Source organism: Thrips palmi, unplaced genomic scaffold (assembly GCF_012932325.1).
Source record: "Thrips palmi isolate BJ-2018 unplaced genomic scaffold, TpBJ-2018v1 HiC_scaffold_5, whole genome shotgun sequence".
NCBI classification, from domain to species: domain Eukaryota; kingdom Metazoa; phylum Arthropoda; class Insecta; order Thysanoptera; family Thripidae; genus Thrips; species Thrips palmi.
The window spans coordinates 11,412,542-11,426,309 of record NW_023144632.1 but is presented as its reverse complement, the minus strand read 5'-3'; the positions used below and the strand labels follow the sequence as shown (position 1 = coordinate 11,426,309).

Below are 13,768 nucleotides of genomic sequence, written 5' to 3'. Positions count from 1 at the left end.
AGATACTTTAAACATGGTTAATTATATTTGTGGTCCAAACTTGGCCTTGATGTGAGCCAGTTCTGTATGGATGCACACCTTACTGTATCCTGATGGAAATCATTAGAATAAAGGGGAAGGAAGGATAATTTGACCGGCCCAAACTCCAACTGGGTTCTTTGCTCAACAAATTCCACTGTTGAAGATGAAAGTGATCACTAAATTAGGTGCTTGCATTACATTGATACATTATGAAACATAAATAGAGAGCAATCAATTTGAATGCAACTTTTCCCCATGCAATCAAGTTAGTCCCTTTCCTTTTGGGATAATGTATACATTCAGTAAACATGCATGAAATAGGTAGTCTGAGTTTTGAAGATCCTAAAATAATACTAAACTTTGAATTTAAATTTTTCTTTAATACACACACTTTGGAGAACAGTTCACAATATATAACAACACTGGATATAAAATTTAACCAATTAGACCAATTTTGTTCAGTGAATCTTCAAAAGACCAATACAATATGAAATTTAAAAAAAAAATGAAATGAGCAGATATTTGCTGCGCTACAAACTATTGACATATTGAGTTTACTATAGTTAAAGTCACATAATAGTTCTTCAGCGAAAAGATACTTCTATTTACTAGTACATAAGATAAAAATTAATTATACCCAAGTCAAATGTAGTGATTTGGCTTGATGCTAGAGGCAAAGCAACTGATGTCAGTTTCATGACTTTATTCTTCCTCCCTTCCCCAGCATGAGACTTCCCTGCCTTGGGCAATGTTCCATTATTGTCCTGGTTTTTTCTTAGCGCACCCCCATTGCAACCTTCCTCACAAGTGTCATTGTTGCCCAAGCTATATATTGAACCACCCTGTCAGTCTGCAGCTGAGGCTCACACCATAGACTTCCTTAGTCCCAATAAACCTCCAAACCATCCAAGTGTTGTCACTTGCCCGCCCTCCCACAGCCAAAACCATCACAAACAATCGGGCAAAAAAATAAATAAAAAAAATGATATGGATAAATCATAACATTAATTTTAAAAAATTGAAATATTCATAAACATCAGGTACATTTCAAGTATACAAATTTTGCACACATTTACAAATAATGGAACTCATTAATAAAAATTGGCAAATGACTTGAAAAAACATTTGCAAGATAAGTAAAACCTTATCATCAGAAAGCTGCGTTGCATTACTAATATCACAGCACGTTTGAAAGCATGCTAATATGATGTCAAGGTATGATGAATGGATTATTCAGGTACTGCGATGTGATGCACAATAAAGGTACCTTTAAATACAAAATTGGACCAGGAATTTACTCCTGTTTTCAAGAGAGCACAGTGAGCAGCTATCTAAATTTTGAGATGAAATTCGAGCCCTAATAATTTTCATATTCTGAGTCAAATTGCTGTTGCATTCCTCCTTGTTGGGATCCAGGCTGGCCCATGGGACCTCTCACCCCCATTTGTTGTTGCATCTGATTCATCATGGCAGGTCGGTATGTTTGCTGAAATCAAGAGTCAAATTATTACACAGACACTGTAGAAGCAAGGAATGCCAAATGTAGGTGATTTGAAAAGCCAGTCGGAAGGGTGAACTGCCTTGCCTACCTGTTGCAAAAGCATCCTCAATCCTGGATTGCTTGGACGCATCATACGCTGTTGATTAGGATTCTGGATGGGTTGCATTGCCTGTTGTTGTTGTTGTTGTTGTTGTTGTTGTTGTCTCTGCTGCATTCCTTGTGGACCCATTTGTCTTTGTTGCTGTTGTAATTGCTGTAACTGCAGCTGTGCTCTTAATTTGCCCGGGTCATTCTGCCACAAAAACAGCAAGAGAAATTAAGATATGGTTCAAGCAGAAAACAGTCACATATTTTCATCCATTACAGTAACCAGCCACACCCAAAAAAGCATTTAAATTTCTAATATTTGGTAGGTCTTCCAGAAGGAAAAGGGCATTAGTATATAGCAGCAAAACTCAATGCAGGCAAAGCTTTAATTCCCAGTCAAATCACAGATAAATGTGAAGTTGTTAGTAACAAATGGAACCCAGGTCTGTTAAGTGATTCTAGAGTTTTAAGTGTCTCCACTCACATCAAGTGGCTGTCGGCCCAAATCCATGGTGTGCTGCAGCTTCTGCTGCTGCACCTTCATGGTGACAAGCTGAAACCCCACAAGCACCACACTTGAAGACTTTCAAGGTTCCCACTCAATTTAAAATGAAAGTACTGAACTCTATGCATCAGATAATTTGAAACCCAGTAAAAGATGACATGGAAGCATTTTTCTTCAATGTTCATCTTTGCTTTTAAAGAAAATCATAGGAAAGGCCACTACAGCTAGGGCAAACAGGGCTGATACATTGCACAAACTTACCTCAAACTGTTTGAGCTGTTGCTCCATATCTTGTGCTCCACCTTGCATTTGAGGGTTCATATTCCTCTGCATTGCCATCATACCACCACGAACCATGAGGCCCCCTTGACCACCAGGTCCTCCTCCAGGTCCTTGCGGTTGTTGACTTTGAGACACATTGGGACCTGGCATTCGCATTCCCATGTTACCATCTACACCCTGCTTAACACACAAAGGGAACATTGGAAATAAAACAAAACGGTACATAAAGGGCCGCAATAAGCAGCACCAAAAATTTACTATACCTGCATTCCCATTGTGTTTGGAGGCCCACCCATGGACATCTGCCCACTTTGATTGGGAACTTGTTGGCCCATACCTTGAGCCTGTACCTGAATTCCAGAATTTCCTCCAGGCACACCAGGTCCTGCATTTGACGAGACAACATTTTGGGTGATCTGCCCGCCACCCATAGCCATCTGGTTTGTTTGGGACATCATCATTCCCTGTTGCCCCTGTCCCATATTTTGCTGCACAGATCCCATTCCTTGGGATCCTTGGCCCATCACAACTTGGCCCATTCCCTGAGGCCCTTGGCCCATTCCCTGAGGCCCTTGGCCCATTCCAAGGGGAACCTGGTTCATCCCTTGAGGACCCTGATTCATTCCCTGGGGTCCCTGATTCATTCCTGGAGGACCTTGACCCATTCCTTGAGGACCCTGATTCATTCCCTGGGGTCCCTGATTCATTCCCTGGGATCCCTGGTTCATTCCTGAAGGACCTTGACCCATTCCTTGAGGACCCTGATTCATTCCTTGAGGTCCTTGGGAGCCTTGACTCAGTCCTTGGGATCCCTGATTCATTCCTTGAGGGCCTTGAACCATTCCCTGTTGATTTTGTCCTTGCTACACTCCAATAATGCACAGAAAGAAACATTAACAAATGTTTTTAAATTAAAAAAATAAGTCAACAGCTCAAGTATAAGTAGCTTTGAAAGCTAGTGGTTGTTTAAAACTTACCCCACGATTACCCTGTTTCTGCTGTTGAATAACTTTTCGTAATCTATCAACAAATGCTTGTTGATCATTTGGTATGAATCCAATGAATGTTCTTTTGTCTGATGTATACAATAAAATTAATACTTTAATATCACATGCTGTGTTGTTACTGGTAAAGTGAACACATCCAGCCTGAAAAAATAAAAATGATATTTTAAAATAAGGTTTTCACTGCATGGTAAATAAACATTGGAATCCAGTAAAGATATGTATTCTCACATAGCCAGAACTCATAACTTGCACTAGAGTTTCGAGTGCTTCACATTGCTGGGGAAGGAAGAACACAGACTTGGAGTTTTTTAAAAATGTACCTCCAATGCTTCCAATTAATGTTTTTGGCATTAGCTGCATGAGTAACTTTTGAGGCCACGTCTCAGCTGACCTGTAAATTTAAGACAATGAAGTATTAGTTGGTGGTTAACTGAAGGAAAGAAAGAAAGAAAGCTTTAAAATCAAAGGTTTTAAAATATTACAGCTCTGGAGTGTCTTTAGAATTGGTTCCAACTTGGCACGGTACTTGTCTCGGAAGTTTAGGCTGATTGGATTGGGGCATTTTGACATTGTTCTTCTCAACCCATTCTAATATACCACTCCAAATAATCTGACGCTGAGATGGAGCCTGCTGAACTTGTTGCTGCCCCTGTTGCTGCGTTTGTTGCGCTTGTTGTTGAGCTTGTTGTTGAGCTTGCTGCTGGGCTTGCTGAGCTTGCTGCTGCGCCTGTTGCTGCTGCTGCTGCTGCTGTTGTTGCAATTGCTGCTGTTGCATCTGTTGCTGCTGTTGTAGTTGTAATTGTTGCTGCTGATGAAGCTGCTGTTGCTGCAACTGTTGTTGCTGCAATTGCTGCTGCTGCAATTGTTGTTGTACATTAGACCCTTGCTGGACTTGTTGGCCAGGCCCTTGAGAATTTTGTTGTCCTGGAGGGACTTGGGGCGCAACTTGTCCTTGACTTTGGCCCTGAGCTTGACCCTGTGGTCCCATCATGGGATTCATCCGCATCTGCTGTTGATTCAGATTGCCCGACCCACCTGAAACAGAAGGGGCAATACAGTGGAGGCTCTGAAGGGAAGGTCTTCAGCACTCAAGCATATGAAAGAGACTGTCAACTTGAAACCATTACCGAATTGAGACGGTAACTGTATCTGGCTCACACCTGGACCAATGTTTGTTGGGGGCTGTGTCAGCTGTGCAATGAGCGCAGAGCTCTGCTGCTGAGGAGCATTTCCTGGACCTGGGAAGCCCGCCTGTCCCTGTAAGAGAAATCATTTTATTTCAAAACCAGAATAAATGTTTAAGTTTGTAAAAATAAGCTTAATTCTAACCTGCATGAAAAGAGGACGAGTCTGATTTTGCATTCGCCACTGGGGTCTTCCTGCAGCACCTGCCATGGGGTTGTATCCTGGTGGCTGCTGAGGGGGGAAAGGTGGTCTGCCTCCTCCCATCATTCCTTGTTGATTTTGTTGCTGCTGCTGCTGAGCTTGTTGCTGGGCCTGCTGCTGTGCCTGCTGAGCCTGCTGCTGTGCTGCTTGCTGTTGCTGATTTTGAGCATTGTTACTCATCATACCCTGTACAAAAATAAATGAACAGTATGTTTGTGAGTTTATTCCATAAAGAGGAGGGAATCATAGGCAAGTTTAATTCTGGCACAAGATCAACAAATGCCAGAGAACAAATTATTGGAATATAATGTTTTCTTACGCTGGGTTGTTGTGCTTGTTGGTTTGCTCTATAGACACCCTGGTTTGAAATCATTTGCTGTTGTGCCGCTCCTGTTGGTCCTCCCTGCCCCGACACATTAGCAGGGCTGCCAATGCTTTGGAGTGGGCTGTGCATAGCACCTCCTGCTGAGGAAACAGTCTGCTGTTGGTTCTGTTGGACTGCATTTTGAGATGAGGTCTGAGGCGTTTGCTGAGGTTGCTGTGTCTGCGCAGTCTGTCCTGCTTGGTTTGGTGTTTGTTGAGAAGATTGCTGGTTGGTATTCGGGATCTGAGTTCCAACTGGAGGATTTGGACTGACTGGACGTTCCGTCAAACTGGGCACAAGGAGGAAAAATAAATATAGAAATGGTTCTCAAAAAGAAATAAAAAACAAACAAAATTTAAGAAAATAAAATTGTTAAACCTGAAGCCTTTTAGTAGTACTAGATGACGGGGATCTTTAGCATAGTTCTTGGTTTGAGATACTTGAAGATCACCGCCTGCTACTTCATATAATTTAAAAAGAGCAGGGATTTTTCGGGGTGAAAGTATTGATAAATTTATTCCTCGCTGTAAATAATGAGATGGTAAAAACAAAGATTGCATAGTTCCTTTGCGTTATAATAAATTAAAGCAAATAATGACATGAGAAGTTAAGAGCTGTCACCCACCTCTAAGAGGAATGAAGCAAGCTTATCAACTGAATGTCCATTTAAAGATGGGGCTTCCATCACAGGCAGTAGGTAAGGTGGAGAGTTACAGACAAGAATGCAGTGCTTTTGGACAGCTGACGCCCCATCTCTCTTAGACTGCAGGTCGTCAAAACATTGGAGGGCTGTTGCCATGCCCTCCGCAATATTTGCACAGGCCTCACCCTTTCCACCAGCCATTCTGCAAGAAAGGAGTATGAAAGCAAATGGCGGTGTTTAATACCTTATATAAAAAAAGACAAATAAATAAATCTTACTCGATGATATCCAGCATTGCAAGCAGTTTGAATGGACTGTAGAAGGGGCCATAGCTGTCACTACTTGGACAGGGAAGACAATCAGATGCATGGTAAATCACAAGACCGTACATGACACTTTGACTCTGTAAAACAAAGTAGTGAACTATTATCACGGAATAAACTAAATGAGAAGTCAGCCCACAAAACTGGAAAATACTCCTACAAACCTCATTGTAGTCTGTGTCATCTCCTTTAAATGGGGTAAAATACCTGGAGAAATAAAATCAAAATTAAAAGTTAATCAACGCAACAATTTTCTTAAGATAAGCGCCACTTACTTGAGCGTTGGAATGATATAGTTGGTTTTTAAATCATTTATGTAGGCACCGTTAACAGCTGTACCTTCTATGACAAAAACCACATCAGCTTGTGCATCCTCAATGGTGCCTGGGACCATTCTGGATACTCAGATGTCTAAAAGAGAAAACAGAGTGACAAATTTTTATGACAAGATACTAAGGTTTCCTGTTTTAAAGGGGGAAATACCATGGTAGAGAAGTACACCTTGATCGGGTTTAAAATCTTTAAATAATCGAGTATGGATACTCGCAAGTTCAAAAGTTCAAAAGAAAACTAAGTAGAGAGCGAAGCGCAAATGACACAAATAAGCTGAATCTGGCACAAATTTCAACAGACAAGGTTATTCTGCAACGAACATGGCTCAATGAAGCTGCTGGAACAAAACGAAGTGAACTAACCGCTTCAGTGTTTGATGTCTAACGACTAGTTCATCAACAGGGGCCGACAAACATTAAAATTCCAGCATCTTATACTAAATCACGACTAAATTGACGCAAAGGACGCTTTACGTCACTTTCATGTTTACGTTCGTGCCGGTGGGCGACTGCCGACTTCGGCCGCTAGGGGCGCCACCGGCAGACAAGCAGCAGAAAGGCGGCAGTTTTGGACCAGTCGCGTAGGTGGCTTCACTCTGATTGAGGTGGTTGTTTGTACTGGATGTATTGGTTCCCTAGATTTATACAGTGTGACGTACCAGTAACAGTAAGCACAGTAAGCACACTACGATAACTGACTAACTTGCTAAACAAATGCCTGGCTCCAGCGAAAGAGCACACGAGAGCACATTTCCGAGGAACGACACCAGGACAGTTTTCCCGAATGAGCAATTCGTCTTCTTACCACAAGTTTTCAAATTGATAATGATGGTTATCACTTCTACTTCACCTGAAGGAATATGATTTCCGGAGGTGGTATTCCCGTTGGTATCTCCAGCAACAAGGTCTTTCGACAATGTTTGAGAAATAGTTATTAAACGCCTCACAAATTTCACTTTCATTGTCAAAGGATTCCTTTTTACTCAAGTTTGAGTATAATTTTTTGCTTTTTACAGTATTTATTATTTCACAGTGCACTTTTTGAGGCTTTCCAGGCTCCCCTGGTGGACTGACCGGACTGTTTTTCAAAATACTTGTCCCGAAGCTCTCTTTCTTTTTTAGTAACCAGACTACAACAGTTGGATCCACGCCTGCCCAGAGCTGGCCGTGCTGGCCGTGCTGGCCGTGCTGGCCGTGCTCGCCGTGATGGGACCTCCGCCGGCCGAGCGGGGCCGAGACGGAGGTCGGAACTGGCCGGCAGCCCCAGGACTGGCCAGGACGACGCCAACGCCAGGCCAGAAGGCAGCTAGCCGGGACCAGACGATAAAGGGTGGGCATCGCAACGTGTTGCCACGTCGTATACCAAGCTCCCGGATATTAACATGGGGACGCTAGGTCCTCGCAGCGGCCGGGCGACGCTGGTGAGGCGTCGCAGCGTCGCAGCACACCTGCAAGTGCAGTCGGGGCGTGGCCGTCGCAGTGTCCGTGACCGCCGAGGACAAGGCCCCCGTCACCAGGACGGACGGGCTGCATAACCGCCAACTCCAGGTAAGCCTCCGTCTTTCAGAGATGCGCAATGGAGGAAACATGATGAAATCGGACAACGGCTTTGCTGCCTAGCAGCCCGGCAGGACGGCGCCGCGCCGCTCTAGCCGGAAAACTAAAAGCAATAACGCAGGAACTTGTCCTCCTATGCCTCGGAGCAATGAGAACAGCTCGCCGGGACCAAAGTCACAAAACTCGTCACAAAATTTAATATCACACACATTGCCGTCGACGCGGTGGTTGCCGATCGCAACGCGGCGCTGGCTTCAAAGCGAGGGCGAGACGAGAATATTCCCGACCCATGCTTTCTCCAATATCATCCACAGTGTTTGCAGTAGTCGGACTACTGTTGAGCGTAGGTCCCGTGATTGGACAGCTCTTTCTCGCGCACATAGGGAGTCCCATAGATGTAGGGTAGCTTTGTCCCGGTCATAGCCCGGTCTGGGTGCCCGCATCATCATCATCATCAGCGCTACTAGGCCTATACAGACCTTTAGCGGTTCGGGTCAGCAAGACACTTCGACCTCGCGCGACCTCGCCGCAACCTCAGATGCGGGAGGATTTCAGCATAGTCGAAGTGGCCGCTGCCCTACTGGGGAGCATGGGGTCAGTGCGCGCTAGGCAGGGATGGGTTTTTGAGAGCCCTCATTTAGGGGGTGTCTTTTTGCTTGCGGGCAAACTATGCTGTGAATTGTCTACTCATGATGAGGCATTCTGTGAAGGGCCTAGAAGGTCCATGAACTTCATGGCCCTTCCCCTCTCCCCAGTGTTCGTGCCTGCGAGACAGACAGACTGGCAGAGCGACGAAGTACTGCCCGAAATCACTCCGCTGGGTTGCGCTAGCGCTAGCTCAGGCTAGCTGCGGCCCGCCGGGGCGCGGTGTGGCGGTGCCGCGCGGTGCCACGCTGGCAACAGGGAAGGAGCCGCGGCGCCACCCTCACCCACCGACTTCAAACGGAAGCGAAAACGTTTTGCGCTTTGCACCCGTTCTTCCTTTTACGAACTCGCCATTGTCTTTTCTTTCCCTTTCTTCTGTGCTGAAGGAGAGCTATGCCTGCTCATCATCGTTCGAGCGTGCTGCGCGTGCTGCGCGCTGGCGTTGGCGTGACACCGCGCCACGGCCCACTGGCTGCCGCCGAAGCTGCAAAGCACTGCGAAGCTGCGGCCAAAGCAGCGGCGGCAGCGGCACGCCAATTTGGACCGCGCGGAGAGGCGCATTTAAAACGGCCGTGTGGGTGAACCTCGACAACCGGCCGCGACGGCCCGGACGTCAAGGGTTCATGTGTGGATGGCCATGACGGGCCATGACATGATTGTCACCATTATTTTTGGGACGCGCCCGGGAAAATGGACGGGGCGAGGGGAGGGAGGGCTTTCTGGATGGACCAACGAGGAACAGTTTATGACATTGAAATAGCATTGACCCCAAATCGATACTACAGAAGGCCTAACTGGCCTCTCGGCGTCTCTGTCTGACTCTCCGAAACCTCTACCGTCCGCGCGCGCGGCGAGAGCAGGCGAGAGCTTCTCTACGACTTTCTTGGCATGGTTGTGTCTGTTGTGTCGCAGGCAGTGCAGCCGGCGCCATGGCGGGCATGCTGTTCGTGGTGTGCGTGCCCACGGCCGAGCGGGAGTACGAGCTGGTGCACGGGCTGCCGCCCCCGGGGGGCAGGGGCCCCCTCATCAACCTGGACGGTCCCGCCGTGGCGCGCGTCGACCCCGTGCAGACCCGCGGCCCGCGCAAGACCGTCAACCCGGACTCGGTGCCCATGGAGCGGGTGAGTGGCACGGCCTTCCTTGGGCCCGGCGGACGCGACGGTGCCGCGGATTGCCTATGCCTGACTCGGCAGGCGGCCGGCCAGACGCACGCAACTACACTCTACAGAATGCAAAAAGAGTTATGAACTTTGACGAAAAGAAGCCTCATTTGTGCCTCCCACTTGACGCATCTGCAGGTGCTGGAGGGGCTGCTCAAGAAGCTGGAGATAGAGCACGTGGTTTGGTGCGCCGATAAGAAGAGCAGCTATTACCAGGTGAGGGCTTTTGTAGTTGTTGTTGATGATGACGATGATGTTGTTGCCCGGGGGAGGTCCCCAGGGCGCAAGGAGGCTTACGGGACAAGGTTGCATCCTGCCTTATCAGTGCCAAGGCCACGCCCCCCTCCCCCTCCCTCCGCGCGAGTTCGACTCATTCTCCTTCCTGCAGGTCTTCTTCCCCGTGGCGGCTGGCGACGACACCGAGAACTGCCTCCATTCCCTGACGGAGCTGAAAATAGGCAAGAAACACAACTCCGCAGTGAGGTGATGGCGCGCTCCAAAGTCGAGTCCGGGCGTCTCTGGTTGCCCATTCCCGTTCCGGCGCGTCCGGGACAGTCCCGGACAGTCCCGGAGCGGGAGGGAACGTAATTACTTGGCTGCGGCTCCGATCCGCTGTGCTGCAGATTGATTCCGAAGAGGAACCTTTCGTCGCTCTTTCTCTGTCGCACTCATGGGGCGTCCCTTTGGGGAAAGGGATAGAGCGACGAATCACGACTCTTCAGAATCAGTCGACGGGACAGTTCGGCCCCGAGCCGCCCCTTGTTCACCCCCTGACGTTTCCGCTTGTGCCCACAGCGTCGTGCCATGCAACGTATTTATGCAGGGCTTCGAGTCGGCGGAGGACGAGGAGGAGTGAGTATGAAGCGCGCTTTTAGCTTAGAGCAAGGACGGGCATTCTGTCAGCCCCCAGGTACCTGCCAAGTTTCTCATTTGTGGTTGGCCGGAGCCCCCCAGCTCCAGCCACAGCCCCTGGCTGGCTGGTGGGCTGGCTGGTGGGCTGGCTGGCCGGCGGGCTGGCTGGCGGGCTAGGTGGCTGGGTCGCTTCTAGTCAACTGCCCCTCGAGAGTGAGAGCCGCGAGAGCACCAGAGCGCAGAGCAGCGCGAGGCCGCCCCGCCGCGGGGGATGGCAGGAGACTGAGCGCCCTCTGCAAGCGTGTATTCCAAACAGATGTCTCAATGGCCGTTTGAAACGAGGCGCAGCGAATTGCACGCCCGTGCTTGGGGCCCCCTTTTTCTGACTGTCTTGTTTTACGACGAGCTTGACCTTGGTAGGGTGGACCCATCCGACAAGAAGGCGTGGGACAGCTTCGTGGACTCGGTGCGCGCCAAGCTCACCGTCAAGCAGGTGGTGGACGGCGTGCGCGGGGGCGCCACCCTCAGCTTCGACTACATCACGCTCATCCTCACCGCCGAGTGAGTACTGCCCGGCGGGGCATGCGAGGAAGTGGCGGAGAGGTCTTTTGGTTTACCCTCGTGCTCTTTGTCGACAGCATGGTCGCCGTGATCGGCCTCATGGAGAGCAGCGCCGTCAACATCGTCGCCGCCATGCTCATCTCGCCCCTCATGGTGAGCCCCTCATGTAACCTTTCCCCCTGTTGTTGTTGTCTCCCCCTTGTTGCTGACGCCGTCCTCGCCGCCCTTCGTGCTCGCAGGGCCCCGTCATGGCGCTGACCTTCGGCACGGCCATCGCGGACCGCAGCCTGCAGTGGGTGGGCGTCAAGGGGCTGCTGGCGGGCGCCAGCATCTCGCTCGTGTTCGGCTTCATCTTCGGGCTGCTCGTCGGCACCACGGACCATCCCTGGGGCTACGGCAACTGGCCCACGGACGAGATGATCGGCAGGTCGGAGCAGTCGCAGCTCAGAGGGGGCGCTCTAGCAAAATGACCAAGTGGCGTCGCCGATTTAATTTGCAGCTTTTTTTCAGAGGCTTCTACCGCTCGCTGTGGATCGGCGTGCTGTGGGCGCTCCCCTCCGGGACGGGTGTTGCCCTGGCACTGCTGCAGGGCATGGCCGGGCCCCTCATCGGCGTGGCTATCTCGGCCTCGCTGCTGCCGCCCATCGTCAACTGCGTGAGTACAGTGTACACCCCCCCCCCCCCCCCCCCGGTCAGCACGGAGGGGCAACTCCGGGACTTCTGCTGCCCCGTGCAGCTCCCAAATAAAAGCGCGTCTTTGCAGGGCTTGCTGTGGGGACTGACGTGCACCAAGCTCATCTACGGCGACAAGATGAAGATTCCCCACATAGCGGGCGAGTCCTTCACGAACATGACGACCAACTACCAGCCCATCTACTCGGACCACGTCCCCACCGAGCTCACCATCCTGGGCATCATCAGCTTTTGCCTGTTCCTGGTCAACGTCGGCTGCATCTTTATCACCGCCATGATCGTCTTGAAGGTAGATTTTGAAGATAGTGGTGTCGTGGTGGTGACTTGTGACGGGTTAATTACTTTCCAGTAACCGCCATGGTCGACGGTAGGATAACAAGCAACGCTGCCAGCGGCGCAAGCCTTGCCGCGCACCTGTCACAAGAGCTTTAGCCGCTTTAGCCCTTCCGACAAGCTGGCTCGGCGAGGCCTGGCGCGGCCGGGCGCGGCGTTTGGAGTTCTCGTGTAAACGCAAATGCAGTGAATCTCGGCATTGCCTTTCAAGAAACGAGGCGCCATGCCTCACGCGAAAAGATGCCGTTTCGTGAGGCGAAATTTAAAATACTCTTTCATGGGCTCGACTCGAGGGTACCGAATAAAAGAACACAGTAGATAATCAAGCCTCTCTGTAATGTTCCAGCTGAAGGAGGTGGCCGCGCCCTACACATCGGGACCTGACCTGCGGCGCTTCTGGGAGCACGACATCCCCATCGCGAGGGACAACAACCGCATGTCCATGCGGCAGAACAAGGGCCGGCGAGCCGCGCCCGCCTCCAGGCACAGCCGCGCCATGGAGTACAGCTCCATCCCGCAGGAGGAGATGGAGACCCTGGAGGTGGCCATGCGCGAAGCCATGGACGACGACGTGTTCCGGAGGGTGAAGCGCTGCAGCTACGCGCACAACGCGTCGGATGTAAGTCTCTGGGCGTTGTCTCGTGGAAGAATGGAGGGCTGGGCGATGAATCGATCGATCGACCCATCGATTCGTCTTATCGACCACCGTTCAAATTCTGAAAGAGATAGCGCTCAGTCTCTGAAGGGACTGAGGTAGCGCTGAGGTCGATTTATGGGGACTTGCTCCCGACGTCAACCCTTACAGCTCTCCGCCACGCTGGGCATCCACGCGCCCGTCGCGGCCAGCAGCCGCCCCGGCAGCGTCATCGGTGGCCTGCCTCCCGGCGCGGCCTCGGCCTCGGCCGGGCTGGACCCCGAGATCCTGGACCAGCTCATCACGTCGCTGCTCGGCGTGCAGGCCGCCAACAAGGCGGCCGGGTCGGCCTCCCAGTCCAACGCCGCGCAGGTGCGTATCGCTCCCAGCAGCCCCCGACCACGGCAGCCACGGCATGGCCACGGCATTGTCCCACTAACAAGGGCCCTGCCCTCGGCCCCCTCGGCTTGCAGGTGGCGGCGGGGCTCAGCCGGTTCCGGCCCTTGTCGCGGTCGCTGCGGCCAGGCTCCACGCGCTCCCGGGTCGGCAGCGTGCGCAGGACGGCCGGAGGCGGCGGGGGTGGGTCTGCAGCAGGTGGGGTAACGGTGCGCGTCCAACACCACGGTGCCCGACACCAAGGTGTCCCAACACCAAGCAGCACTCCGCCTCGACAACTCGCAGCCGGTCTGACTGTCCGCCGCTCTGTCCGCAGGGCATGCACAGCAGAACCAGCAGGGCGTAGGGGCCGCGTCGGCGCACAACGGCGACGCGCCACCCCCGGCGTCGTCGTCGCAGCCTGGGCAGGGCCACACCCCCGGCCACACCACACTGAGCGGCGTGCCGCAGCACGTGATGCACAACGTGCCGCTGGGGCTGCCCACC

The 13,768-nt window shown here is 51.0% G+C and overlaps 2 protein-coding genes across 5 annotated transcripts; one reads left to right on the top strand and one right to left on the bottom strand.

Annotated features, from left to right (window-relative positions):
* Window positions 1-380: 380 nt before the first annotated feature.
* LOC117651256 (mediator of RNA polymerase II transcription subunit 25) lies at window positions 381-6,983 on the bottom strand. 4 transcript variants are annotated; one of them, XM_034395094.1, is made up of 17 exons: window positions 6,815-6,983; window positions 6,395-6,530; window positions 6,284-6,326; window positions 6,075-6,199; window positions 5,779-5,998; window positions 5,532-5,677; window positions 5,109-5,442; window positions 4,733-4,975; window positions 4,531-4,660; window positions 3,886-4,438; window positions 3,632-3,794; window positions 3,374-3,544; window positions 2,660-3,259; window positions 2,376-2,576; window positions 2,094-2,162; window positions 1,611-1,814; window positions 381-1,507 (listed from the first exon to the last, which is right to left on the bottom strand). In XM_034395094.1, exons 2-17 carry the CDS (start codon window positions 6,511-6,513, stop codon window positions 1,379-1,381), a joined length of 3,450 nt encoding a protein of 1,149 aa, XP_034250985.1. In that variant the 5' UTR covers window positions 6,514-6,530; window positions 6,815-6,983; the 3' UTR covers window positions 381-1,378. The 4 variants fall into 4 exon arrangements, with proteins under 4 accessions (XP_034250985.1, XP_034250987.1, XP_034250986.1 ...); XM_034395096.1 differs by having other exon boundaries at window positions 4,564-4,660; XM_034395095.1 differs by having other exon boundaries at window positions 2,376-2,573; window positions 6,815-6,982.
* An 889-nt stretch (window positions 6,984-7,872) lies between these two features.
* Window positions 7,873-13,325, top strand: LOC117651169. The gene is made up of 13 exons (XM_034394975.1): window positions 7,873-7,999; window positions 9,566-9,774; window positions 9,952-10,029; window positions 10,202-10,296; window positions 10,609-10,665; window positions 11,086-11,226; window positions 11,304-11,379; window positions 11,466-11,653; window positions 11,737-11,881; window positions 11,990-12,208; window positions 12,599-12,871; window positions 13,058-13,230; window positions 13,295-13,325. The coding sequence occupies exons 2-13, from the start codon at window positions 9,583-9,585 to the stop codon at window positions 13,323-13,325; spliced, it is 1,668 nt and encodes a 555-aa protein (XP_034250866.1). The 5' UTR covers window positions 7,873-7,999; window positions 9,566-9,582.
* Window positions 13,326-13,768: the final 443 nt, after the last annotated feature.